This window comes from Typopeltis vanoorti, chromosome 19 (genome assembly GCF_054136105.1).
Source record: "Typopeltis vanoorti isolate ZY-2024b chromosome 19, IOZ_Tvanoo_1.0, whole genome shotgun sequence".
In the NCBI taxonomy this organism is placed as follows: Eukaryota; Metazoa; Arthropoda; class Arachnida; order Uropygi; family Thelyphonidae; genus Typopeltis; species Typopeltis vanoorti.
This window is the reverse complement of record NC_143567.1, coordinates 5,022,763-5,035,942: the sequence shown is the minus strand read 5'-3', so window position 1 is coordinate 5,035,942 and position 13,180 is coordinate 5,022,763. Positions and strand designations below refer to the sequence as shown.

The window sequence follows — 13,180 nt, the reverse complement described above, 5'->3', positions numbered from 1 at the left end:
AAAAAAATTGACAAAAAAATAGGGATAAAAAAATCCTTAACCCACTTATGGCACTAAATATATTATAGGCTTAAAGCCTTTCATGATTTGGAGTCACATATTTTAAAAAAAAAGCAGTGGTAGCAGAACTAGATATTATCACTTTCACAAACAGTGAATATAAAAAGAATATTATAATTAAGAATATATTTTATTATTATTTCGTGACACTTCCAAGGGGCCCAAAGACTCAAGGGAGGGTACCAACTCTACAACTATCCATCTCCAAAAGTAATCAGACGTTTGTTCTTATTACTTTTATTTGCTTGCTATGTATATGACGGTGGTCTGAAAAGTTCCCGACCTAACAATGAAAAAATAAATTTATAATTTCAAAATTATTTATATTTTTCAACATAATCTCCCTTAAGACTAATACATTTATTCCAGTGATGCTCCAGCACCATTATCCCATCCCTGTAGTGGTTCTCAGTAAGATCTGTAAAATACCCCTCTACAGCTGCAATCACTCTTGGTTTTTGAAGAAAAACGCTGACCAGCAAGGAAGAATTTTAGTTTTGGGAAGAGATAGAAGTCAGAGGGAGCCAAATCTGAGGAATATGGTGGATGTTCCAACAATTCATAGTGCAGATCCTTAATTTGCCAAAACACCTTTTTGGGCAGATGCATTGTCCTGATGAAAGATGATTTTTTTTCTTCTGTACAGAAACAAATGTGGAGATTTATTAATACACAAAAGAAGGAAGAAGCAGAATATATCCTGATATTAAAAGTAGAAATGGAGGAATTAGAAAATTATTTTAAAAACCTTTATAACCAAACAGTTGAAACAAAAGTAGAACTACACAAACAAACAAATCAAGAAGAAATAAATACAACAATAAATAAATATAAATCCTTTTCTCACGAATTTTTTCATCTAGTCTGGTTAAAAGCTCGGAATAATATTCCCTGGTTATTGTTTTATCTTTTTCAAGATAATTAATAACAAAATGCCTTTAGCATTGCAAAACACTGATGCCATGACCTTTCCTGCTGATGGAACCATCTTTGTCTTCTTTGGCACTGAACAACTGGCTTCTTTCCACTGTTTGGATTCTGATGTGTAATGGGGAATCCAAGTCTCATCCGTAGTAATAAATCGATGCACAAATTCAGTTTTATTCTTGTTAAAACGCTCCAAATTTGTTCAGAGATTTTCATGTAAGTACGTTTTTGATCTGTGAGTAATCACGGCACCCATCTTGCGCGAAGCGTTTTCATTTGCAATTCTTCATGCAAAATATAGCCTACACATTCTTGTGAAATGCCTACAGTCTCAGCAATTTCATGCACTTTGACTTGCCGGTCATCCAATATATCGTGCACTTGATCAATGATTTTTGGTGTTGTTACACTTTTTGGATGTCCTTCATGTGGATTATCTTCAAGGCTGGTACGGCCATGTTTAAACTCGGCAGCCCATTTCTTAAATTGTCAAAAACGAAGGAGAAGAGTGCCCATTAACTTTTATGAACTTCAAATGAATTTCTTTTGACATTAAACCTTCTTTTACAAATAATTTTATAACTGAACAATACTCAATTTTATCCATTTCAAGGGATAACACTTTTGCTTCAGACAGCTGTATAAAACAAACTATTTGATAGAATGACTTGCAGTTTCACATGGATGCTTATGACAGATGTACCAACTTAAAAAAAAAATTGCCAATTCTGCTGCCATCTATGGTCGAGGCCGAGTACTTTTCACACCGCCCTCGTATTACTGCAAATCTACAGAAAAAAATTTACAAAGTTATTTTTGTTTTCTTTCCCTCCCTTCCCACACAAATATGCATATTAGTGTACTGCTTTGATTCAGTTTTGTTATTTTTGCAATATAAATATTATTTTCACTTAAAACTCTTGAATTTATTTACTGTATTTTTCTTAGGTGTGAGCACTAGTGATCATTCATTAAATTCGGGTAGAGATTGTGAATCACTTCTTTCAACAAGTGATATTCACCATCACTGCTATCATCCTGGAGATTTTGTTCACAAAGGAGAATCATCATTGAGAGAATCTGAATACTATCATTCAAAGCAAAAGGTTGAGCATAATTCATATTTAGTTGTGTATATTTATGAATAAAAAATAATAAAATAACTACATTTCTGTTAAGTGTGAGAGATCTATAGCTATTAAAATTAAGGTTGCATTTTAATTTATATTAAAACTGCAAAGATATTAACATTGTTACTTGTGACTATATTATTTTTTTAAGCTACACATCAAATAACTGCTTTACTTTTCTTAACTTATATTATCCATGCTGTACATCAGGCAAGAACTCACTCAGCCACATGTTCGTTGCTTCCTTCCTGCATAATGTAGGCTTGTTTTACAAATTCATTAATATATATAACATGTTGATAGAAATTTTCATGACTTACATGTGTAAAAAAAAATATAGAAACCATCATTCAAATTTTATTCAAAAAGTCTGATATATTTCATCCAACATAACATGGACATCATCAGGGAGACTACATTACAGATTGGTACATTCAAAATATGAATCATAAGAATGAATCATCAAGCATGTGTCTAGTAGTTCATGTCTTGGTTTGCATCTGAGGTGATAGGATTACACTATTCAATGGTCTCAAAAGAGACCATTAAATAATGTAATCAAATCACATTCTTTGGGGAAGACTTAGACTTACCAAAAAGCAAGCAAGGTCTTATTAATAAATTAAATACATGAAAGAAAGTTTTATTTAAATAATGCTCAGCTTCTCAAGCTGGAATGTACTTTAAAACATATTCTTAGTCAATACCATTTTGAATTAATTTCTCGTATTTCACTATCATATGCCAGATGAGAGCATTTGAGTCATAAATGTAGATTGATTCATACATTTGAAATATTAAAAGGAAGAAACTCACAGTATTCAACCATTAACTGAGTCTACCCATAACAGCTGGGTTATAATTTACCGAACAGACCTTCTGACAACTAATGAACAAAACATTCTGTCTGAAGGTCTTGATTTTGACTTAGAAATTATGGTAAATGTGGAAAAAAGCATAAAATTATACATGGACGAAGCTAATAAATTACTTGAGATTGCCCAAACTCTATACAAAGCAAAACCACCTCCTTTGAATATACTCTTTACATAGGTATAAGCTCTTTGCTTCCTACAACAGACCTCCATTATTGTTATCACAAAGGCTGACAAAGGTCATTCCACAGTTGTGAATACCACCAAGTATAATTATAAAGTTAATATCTTATTGAGAGATAGGTCATCCTATGGTTATGATCAGCAGAGATCCAATAAAACGTCAAATCAATAACTGCAGCATGAGATTGCTACTGACTTTATGGACTAAAACAGAAAATTCTTGATAGTTTTTGTTTGATATATATATCATATTTATTCATTTATGAACTTCATTTATGTTAGATTCTTAAAATTAATAAATAACTGTTGGAGGAAATGTGAGGTTCCATCAGATTTGTCAAAAGCTATGGTTATATGCACATTTAAGAAAGGAGACAGCGATGTGGAAATTACAAAGAAATCAGTCTATTAAATACAGGTTACAAAATTTACATCAAAATCCTGAATAAAAGACTTAGAAATATTGCAATCAATCTAGTCTCAGAAGAACAAAATGATTTTAGACATGGAAGATCGTGTATAGACAATATTTTTATGTTAAAACGAATTATTGAATAAAGATGAGAATTTAGAGACTCATCTGGCCTTTATAGATTATGAAAAAGCTTTTGATAAAGACACAGAGAAAAAATATGGAATATAATGAAAAAACAAGGATATTCATTACATTTGGTAAAAGTTATTCAAAATTTATATAAAGATATAAAAATGCAGTTACAGTTAGGTATTAAAAATGTCTTTGTGTGTGTGTATATATATATATTGATCAGACAATAAAAAAAAGTATCCAGTTAATTAGAACTGTTATCATTGCAGTGCTATGTGCAGATCAGATTACATAAGATAGTGAAGATGACCTTCAAAAATCAGTTTATGAAATTAAACAAAATTATACAATACAGTTTAAATATTTTACAATAGAAAACATAAGTCAGGGCATTCGAAGGTCAAAATTGTGTTAGATCAAAAATAGTCATAGAAAATAAAATAATACAAAGGTGACACAATTTAATTACTTAGGCTGCATATTAATATATCTGAAAGATATAGATGAAAAATTACATTTCAGAAAATCTATGAATAATTAAAAGTACACAGTAAAAAAAACAAGACAAACTCAACTAAAACTTGATAATGTGTAATGGCCACTCCCACTCTCTTATATGGTTCAGAAACATGGGCTGTTAAAAAATAACAAAGATGGAAGTAAAATATAAGCTGCAGAAATGAGATTTTTAAGAGCAGTTAAAAGATGCACAAAATTGGACCATCTGAAAAATGAGACATCAAAAGAGAGGTATATATTTACAACATAAATGAAAATATCAAGAAATGTAAAGAGAAACAAAAGAGCATCTAAATAGGATGGAAAGGTCTACCAAAAGACCTGAATAAATTATCAAGAAATGTAAGATGGAAAGACCTGTGAAGCCATTAGACATTTGCTAGAACAGGCAAATGCCTAATCTTCAAAGTATATACAGTTGACCCTTGAAGAATGCAAGTTTGAACTCCGCAGTTCCACCTATACACTTTTTTTTTTTTGAATAAATATATTGGAAATTTTTTTTTGAGATTTGTGACAATTTAAAAAAAAAACTCACAGACGAGCTGCATAGCCGAGAAATATTGAAAAAATTAAGAAAAAGTTAGGTATGTCATGAATGCATAAAATATATGTACATAGTAGTTATTTTATCATTTACTACCATAAAGTATACACACAAATCTATTATAAAAAGTTTTGTAAGGTAAGTTGACCCCCTTGATCAACTGGTCAGTGAAATCTTATCAAAATGGACTAATAAAAGATTAATATATAGAGACTTGGGTGGCACCTATGTCTTCTAAGTAGTCCATACTAAGGCAACTCATGAATGCCGGGGAGTGTATTCCCATCAGCTCTCTGGTCAACTTAACGTAGAAACTTTCATCATTTCTACATTCGGCTTTGAAATAATGCTGGATCTAATATCAACTTAACTTATATAATCCTATTGCTGCATCTTCATTATCAATGCATGAATTGTTATACCTGTAAATAAATATGGATTTCTTTTTCAAATTATCTTTTCATTTTTGATGTCTATTGTTAGTAATACGCATAACATCTACAGCGTTTTGTATATAAGACAGTATTGATATAGGTACTGGAAGACATACGATTCATCTTGTAAACAGACGACGGAAACTTATGATATCGATAAATACAGTACTGTAAATGTATTTTCAGTTAACAAATTGACAAAATATATTAATCGACTGTTTATGTTATTGGTAAGGTTTTCGGTCAACAGTAGGCTATTAACAGTTATCATATTGGAGACTTAATGGATTGTATACAGCACTCAGAAAGAATTAAAACAGAATTTAATACTTCCCATATATTTTGGCTCAGTAAATGAGACATCTTCAGGGATTGCAAAAAAACTAATGCAACATAAAAACAAATAACACACAATATTAAGCCCAACCATGTTGGTGACACTAAAGTCCTATCTAGGTGGAGTGCCCTCCAAGGGCGGTTGTAGGTGGCCTGGAATGTAAAGTGGGACCTCTGGTGATAAGCATTTCCCAAATCTTAGGAAGCTTATTGCAACTATATTTGTTGAGATTCGGTTGATTTCTGAGAGCTGCTGCTGATTCTAAGAATAGTCAACTAAATAGGCTGGCCTTTTAAAAAGATGTCGGGATACAAGAGTAATACCGAACTGTGTCAAGCTAAAGATCAACTTTCATTCCAAAAAAGCCCTCCGCATATATTACCGTGCCAGCTTGTCACTTCTATGGGAACAAATCTCCGCTACTCATGCCACTCTCTCCGTGACGAACGCAGCCATTAGCTCCCTACAATCAGAGCTCTCCACTGTACTTAACCCTGAACTTTGGTCTATTCTTTCTGGCATCTCGGAAGCTTCTGTACAGAAAGAATTTCAAAAAATAATAAACATATCAAGAAATTTAACAACCTGGTTAAAGCCAAACCGCAACCACAAATTCAACCGCTCCAGGAAGTAGTGAACTTATCGTCCAAAAGGCTCAACGACGATGCCGTCAGTGCCCTAAGCCTCACCCCCAATTTTGTGGTCACTCCTAAAGCAGTGCTGGTGCTTGATGTGATGTACAATGTCAAACACGGTATCTGTCGCTTAGCGCCGGAGATAGCAAATAACATCAGACTTGACGTCGCCAACATCCTCACCCAGTCTCCGCCTCCAAAAAGTAATTTATCGTCCTCACTGCTCTCATGAAATTACGAAAAGAAAAAAGTATCATCATCACCAGAGCAGATAAGGTTAATGCCACAGTCGTTCTTAATACCACAGAATACAATCTGAAAATGGGAATTATCCTCCGAGATCGCTCTACCTACACCCCGCTAGAACATGACCCCACAAAAACACAAGTCATATAATTAAAAAAAATTACTTAAAAAAGTGTCTTTCTGGCCCCTGGAAATCACAAAAAAACTCAAACCGTTCCGTTCCCATCCCCCTGAATATACGGTTTACCAAAAATCCACAAACCCAATTCTCCACTAAGACCTACAGTAGATGCCACTAACGCACCTTGCTACAAGCTGTCAAAGCAGTTGGCCAACTCTCTGACCCCCCCCCCCCCCCCCACTGGACTTTCACATGCTATATAAAAAACTACCCATTTTAAAACCCTCATAGAAAATTTAACCTTAAATAACACAGACATATTGGTAAGCTTTGACATCTCTTCATTGTTTACCAATATTCCCTTAATTGATACCTTAACAGTCTTAAAAAACGTTTTTCCTTCTGACATCTTAGATCTCTTTTCCTTTGCCATCAATTCTGGTTATTTTTCTTGGAAGAACAAAATCTACAAGCAGATAGAGGGAACCATCATGGGTTCCCCTCTCTTGCCAATTCTTATATGGAAGAATTTGAAAAACGAGCCATAGACTCAGCCCCACTCAAACCTTCTATTTGGCTAAGATATGTAGATGATGTGTTCTCTATTTGGCTTCATGGCATACACTAGACTCTTTCCTCAGTGACCTCAACATCCAAGAATCCAGTTTACATTGGAAAAAGAAAAGAACAATTCTTTACCCTTCCTAGACACCTTAGTTACATGCCTACCCAATGGTACACTTTCCTTCACTGTATATAGAAAACCCAAGGACACAGGCAGATACATTCACAAACTCTCCCACCACCACCCCGCTCAACAATATGGCATTATTAAAACTCTTACCAAGAGAGCCCACAATCTTTGTTCCAGTGGAACCGCCCTTACAACTGAGCTTGACCACATACACAACACTTTCTCTCCAATGCTACAGCGATCACAGTATTAAAAAATAATCAGGTCCTCCCCATTTCCTCGGTCTTCTCTTCCGAAAGAGTTTAGAAATGCCATCATTATCCTACATTCGTGGCACATCTGAAAAAATAGCCAAGATTTTAAAAAAGTACACCCTACACACAGCATTTAAGCCCTACCGCAAACTTGCTACCCTTATCCACTCTACAAAAGATCAGCTCCTTCCTCTCTCAGTGCCTGGAGTCTATAAAGTACTCTGTTCCTGTAAACTGGCATGCTTTGGACAGACAGGCAAATCCGCTTGGAGGAACATAACTCATACATCCGTAAACATGACTATGGTCAGTCAGGCGTGGCTGACCACATCTTTGATACAACCCACAGGATCTCATGGAAAAAAATCACCATGCTCCACCACAGCAAATTCAAAAAAGAGAGACTATTCTTAGAATCAGCAGCAGCTCTCAGAAATCAACTGAATCTCAACAAATATGGTTGCATTAAGCTTCCTAAGATTTGGCCACCTACAACCGCCCTTAGAGAGCGCTCCACCTAGATAGGACTTTGGTGTCACCCACGTGGTTGGGCTTAGTATTGTGTGTTATTTGTTTTTATGTTACGTTAGTTTTTTTGTAATATCTGAAGATGTCTTATTTAATGAGACAAAATGTATTAAATTCTGTTTTAATCCTTTCTGATGGCTGTATACAATCCATTAAGCCTCCAGTATGATATCCTCACAGCACTTAAGCCTCTACACACGGACTTAGTAGTTAAGTTTTTGATGAGTCAAAAGTTATATGCGGATTTTCAAACAACACAGAGAGTCGGCACACTTAATCCCTGCATTGTTTAAGGGTCAACTGTATATATAAAATGTAAACTGAGAACACAGAAATTTACTAGCTTTTTTTTTTAATGAAAACATAAGTGACAAGTAATAAAAACAGAGGTGAATAGCTTTATTTGAATACAATGCAGGTTTATTCTACAAAAATTGTGTATAGCTAACAGATAGTGGTTTAACTAAGTAAATTAATTATTTATTTTTTTGTTTCCATTTATTCAAGAATATATTCATTCCATGTGAGCTTTTGTAACCATAAAAAAAGTGTGTGTGGTGGGTAGGGGGAACATTAGTGCTTCAAGAGTAAAAAGGATTTTTACTCTTGCATTTAGAAAGCAGCAGGTGGAAAATGCAGATTAGAAAGTTATAAAAAAAATTATTAAAACAATTTCAAAAATTATACCATTATTAATGGTGGAGGCTTATATTACATAGTATAATCTAATGAGAAAAGTATGGCATTGTTTTGATAATTATAAATTTTGCATTACTGATGAAAATTTTGGCACTATATTTCCATGTGAAATACTGTGCACACATGCATATATATGTGTGTGTGTATTTTTTTTCACAAAAAATCAGCTTGTTTTATTTTATTTTCATCTGCATGTAGATGTCTCAGAACAAAATGGATGATCAAAGGCATGAGACAATTATTTTAAAAAAGCAGTATAACGAACTGCTGGCTGATAAACATCGCCTTGAGCAAGAAATCGAGCGCCTACAAAGGTTTCGTGAAGAGGATAGAAAAGAAGTAGTAGAGTTGCGTAGGCAACAACAGCAGGTTAGTGTTTTTTTGTTCTTCTTTTATTATTGTAGATAATTGCAAACACACATACTATCTATAATTGTTCAGCCACCCCTGTTATTTGAACTTATGGAACATTCCAGGTTTGTTAATAACATAAAAACCGGTGTACAGATAGTGGGAAGCAGTATTTCATCATAGCAGTTGAATACAGGTGGTATGGCAACGTGACAGGAACTCGGCAACTTAGAGGGGTGTCATCGTGGGCTGTCACATTGGTGACATGTTCATACATGCAATTGCTGTTCAACTAGAGCATCCAAAATCAACAGTTGGCTATGTGATCAACAAATGGAGACATTCTGGCATCACTAATGCAGGAAAACTCCCAGGGTGGCTGCCGAAAATGACCAAAAGGGACAGGAGGGTGTTAAAATTGGTGCATGCAAAATCAGGCTATAATCGGTACAGACCATCTGTGATGAGTTCCAGAGCATCAGTAACACCATGGTGAGCACTAATATTGTACGAAAAGAACTCCATTCACTGAGTTTCCACGGAAGAGCAGCGGCACACAAGCCGAACATCACAATAAACACGGCAGCTTGTCTGGCCTGTTGCAAAGAGCTTGTGAAGTGGACATTTGACCAGTGGAAAATGGTACCCTGAATTAAGGTTCACCTGTTTCCAATCTGATGGCAGGGTGTAGGTGTGGAGGCAGCCTGGTGAACACTTGTTATCACAATGTGTTGTACCCACAGTAAAGTTTAGTGGTTTAGGAGTAATATTGCGGGGTGCATTCAGCTAGTTTGGAGTAAGACCACTGGTAGTTGTCTGTAGTTCCATGAAGGGCTCAGTGTGGAGTTTTTATGGAATGGACCCATGTTACTGTCAAGATGAAATTGCCCAATATCACAAAGCTATAGCTGTTATGTGAAATGTTATGAAGCAATGGGTGTTAAACGACTGCCCTGGCCTGTGCAGAGTCCTGAACCTCAACCCGATTGAACAGCTGTGGGATGAATTGGAGCAGCAATTGAGATCCAGAGCAGCACGTTCTTGATCTGTCGATGAACTTGGTGCTGCTTTCATGGAGGAATGGACACAAATCCCACCTGATGTCTGTCGCACATTGGTGGAAAGCCTCCCTCAAAGGGTGCAGAAGGTGATCAAAGCCAAATGTGGACATACCTGATATTAGGGTTTGCCTGCTGATATCAGTTGTAAATTGCTGAGGTGTCCAGACAATTATTGGTAGATTATGTATATCATTATCCTTGTCAAATTCCTGTTATATACCCTTCAGGCATGTACCGGATACTGTGGTGGTACCAGACAATTAAGTTTGTTATTATAAACTTCATATCAACAGTTTTCTTCTAAATTAGCATATTGATTGACAGGACTATTATTGTCTAGTTTTATGTTTTAGTCTTTGGATGCACTTTTAACTGATCATTCTTCTTCCCATATCTTGATCTACCTCTGGTACTTTTTCTTGCCATTCTGACATAAAGAACATGTTCTGCTGATCCTTTTCTTTTCTGTCTTAAAGTGACCACCCCACTTTAGATGAACTCTGATTCATCTAAAGTTCATCTAACAATGTCATGTCAAGTTCTTTGTGAAGTTTTACTTTGTGTATAATTCTGTCATTGGATACCACCTGTTTACTCCCAGTTTCTAAGAGCTCATATATCTGTAGTATCTAGTCTTACATCACCTGTTTATTTGTAACCCAAGTCTCAGATCAACAAGTTAAAATTGATATGAAAACCATTTCATATGCTGCTGGTTTAGTGTTATGGCTAATTTCTCTTTTATTCCGTATACATTTATTCACTTAAGTCCCCATCATCCCTGCTTTGCTTGTTGTCTCCTTTCATATTTAATTCAACATGGTCACTAAAATTGTGCTGCTTAAATTAGTGAAATACTTTCTTTATTGTACGTTGAGTTCATGTTTTCCATATTCCTGTTTTCATAATTTTGTCTCCTTTCATATTTAATTCAACATGGTCACTAAAATCGTGCTGCTTAAATTAGTTGAAATACTTTCTTTAGTGTATGTTGAGTTCATGTTTTCCATATTCCTGTTTTCATAATTTTTCTCTTTTTATTAATGATTTTCCTGCAGAATTTGTTACAACAGTTATTCAGTTAAAAAATAATTAAATAGTTAAAAGACTTGTTCTGTATTTATTTAGGAGTATTAGATGATATGCATAAAGTAAAGAGTAGAATTAAAATTTTCCAATCTTGATATTTAATTTAATGCTATAATGCTATATATATACACTGCTTGACAAAATAACAAAACACTTTGAGAATGTGGTGTAACTCATGTAGTTTGCAATGAAGCAGGAGAAAATTTGGTATGGTAGTGTAAGATAGAAAAAGGAAATGAGGTGATGGCAAGAAATATATGAGACATTACAGAGGTTGATGCAGTATGCTCACATAATATTTGTATGGCATACAGTTGGCTAAACTGGCCTGATAGCAGACTATTATTATTATTATTATTGTTCCGGGAAACTCCAAGGAGTCGACAGACTCATTGAGGGAGGCCCTAACATCATGTCTGGAACAACTATTCAACATTCACACAGTATCTATCATATCTTGCCTTGAACTCATTCACGGTCGTAGCACCCACAACAGACTCTGGAAGCTTATTCCACTCATTCACCACTCTCCAAGTAAAAAACCTAGCTCTAACACCCTTGTCAACCACGCTCTTGCCCAGCTTCCATGCATAGCCCATAGTCCTCCCACCACCAGTCATATTTTCAAAAATATCTTCTGGATCAATCGTATAAAAACCCTTCAGTAATTTGAATGTCTCAATCATATCACCCCTCCTTCGCCTATCGTCCAATTTCTGCAACCCACAAATCCTCAACCTATTTTCATAAGGCTCATTCCACAGATCTTGGTCACTCGTCTCTGGACCCTCTCCACTTCCTCCCCATCACGAAGAAACCCTGGTGCCCATAACTGGGCACAGAAGTCCAGATGGGGTCTTATCAAGGCTCGATACAGAGGAACAACAACTTGCTTCTCTCTGCATGTTAAAGTATTTTTCATAAGCCAAGTGATTTGGTGAGCTGTTTTAGTTACTTTTGCAATGTGCCCCCTAAACTACAACTCCCTATCCACCAGCACTCCCAAATCCCTGGCCTCGTCAATCTCCTGGAGTACAGTTCCACCTATGCGATATACTGCTGCTATTCTTTTCACCCCAAAGTGCATAACCTTACACTTTGCCACATTAAACTGACATCCATTTTTCCTAGCCCAGTCCTCCAAACTATCCAAATCATCCTGTAAAATTTTGACATCCTGTGCACTCACAATTGCTCTACCCAACTTTGCATCATCAGCAAACAAGTGAACACTTCCTCTCAAATCCTTTCCAATATCATTGATGAACAAATTGAAAAGCAGTGGTCCAAGAACAGAGCCCTGCATCACTCCACTAGTCACAAGACGTCTTTTTGACTCCACGCCTGAATAAACCACTCTCTGGTATCTCTCCTTCAACCACCCTCCTATCCATCTTACCAACCCTATATCTATCCCCATCTGCTCCAGTTTACTGATTAGGGTTCCATGTGGTATCCTGTCAAAGGCCTTGGCAAGGTCCAGTAGTATCACTGTAAACCCATTACCCCTATCCAGTTCAGCTGTCACTGTGTTATAAAACGTGAGCAAGTTACTGAGGCATGATCTACCCTTCACAAAACCATGTTGTCCCCCATACAATATCCCATTTTCATCTATCCAATCCTGTATTCTTTTCGTGACTAATTTCTCTAAGACCTTGACAATGATTCCTGATATGCTAATCGGTCAGTAATTTACAACAGCGGTCTTGGAACCACCTTTATGCAGTGGAACTATTTTCCCCTCCTTCCACCCGCTCGGGACTAACCCAGACCCGAAACTCAAATTAAACAAAATGGTCAAGGGTACTGACAATTCATTAGCTGCTTCTTGTATCACACGAGCTATTATACCATCCAATCCCACAGATGAATTGACATTGAGGTTTTTTAATAGACTATTCACCTCCACTTCATTCACCACAATTCCAGTATAAGCTGTT

The 13,180-nt window shown here is 35.7% G+C and overlaps 1 protein-coding gene across 1 annotated transcript in view; it reads left to right on the top strand.

Annotated features, from left to right (window-relative positions):
* The window catches only part of Dlg5 (MAGUK family member discs large 5), a 440,912-nt gene that overhangs the window by 91,936 nt on the left and 335,796 nt on the right, over positions 1-13,180 (top strand). The window contains exons 4-6 of the mRNA XM_090409542.1: positions 1,936-2,093; positions 8,935-9,111; positions 9,274-9,296. Coding sequence (XP_090265668.1) covers positions 1,936-2,093; positions 8,935-9,111; positions 9,274-9,296 — 358 coding nt within the window. The remainder of the gene's footprint in view (positions 1-1,935; positions 2,094-8,934; positions 9,112-9,273; positions 9,297-13,180) is intronic.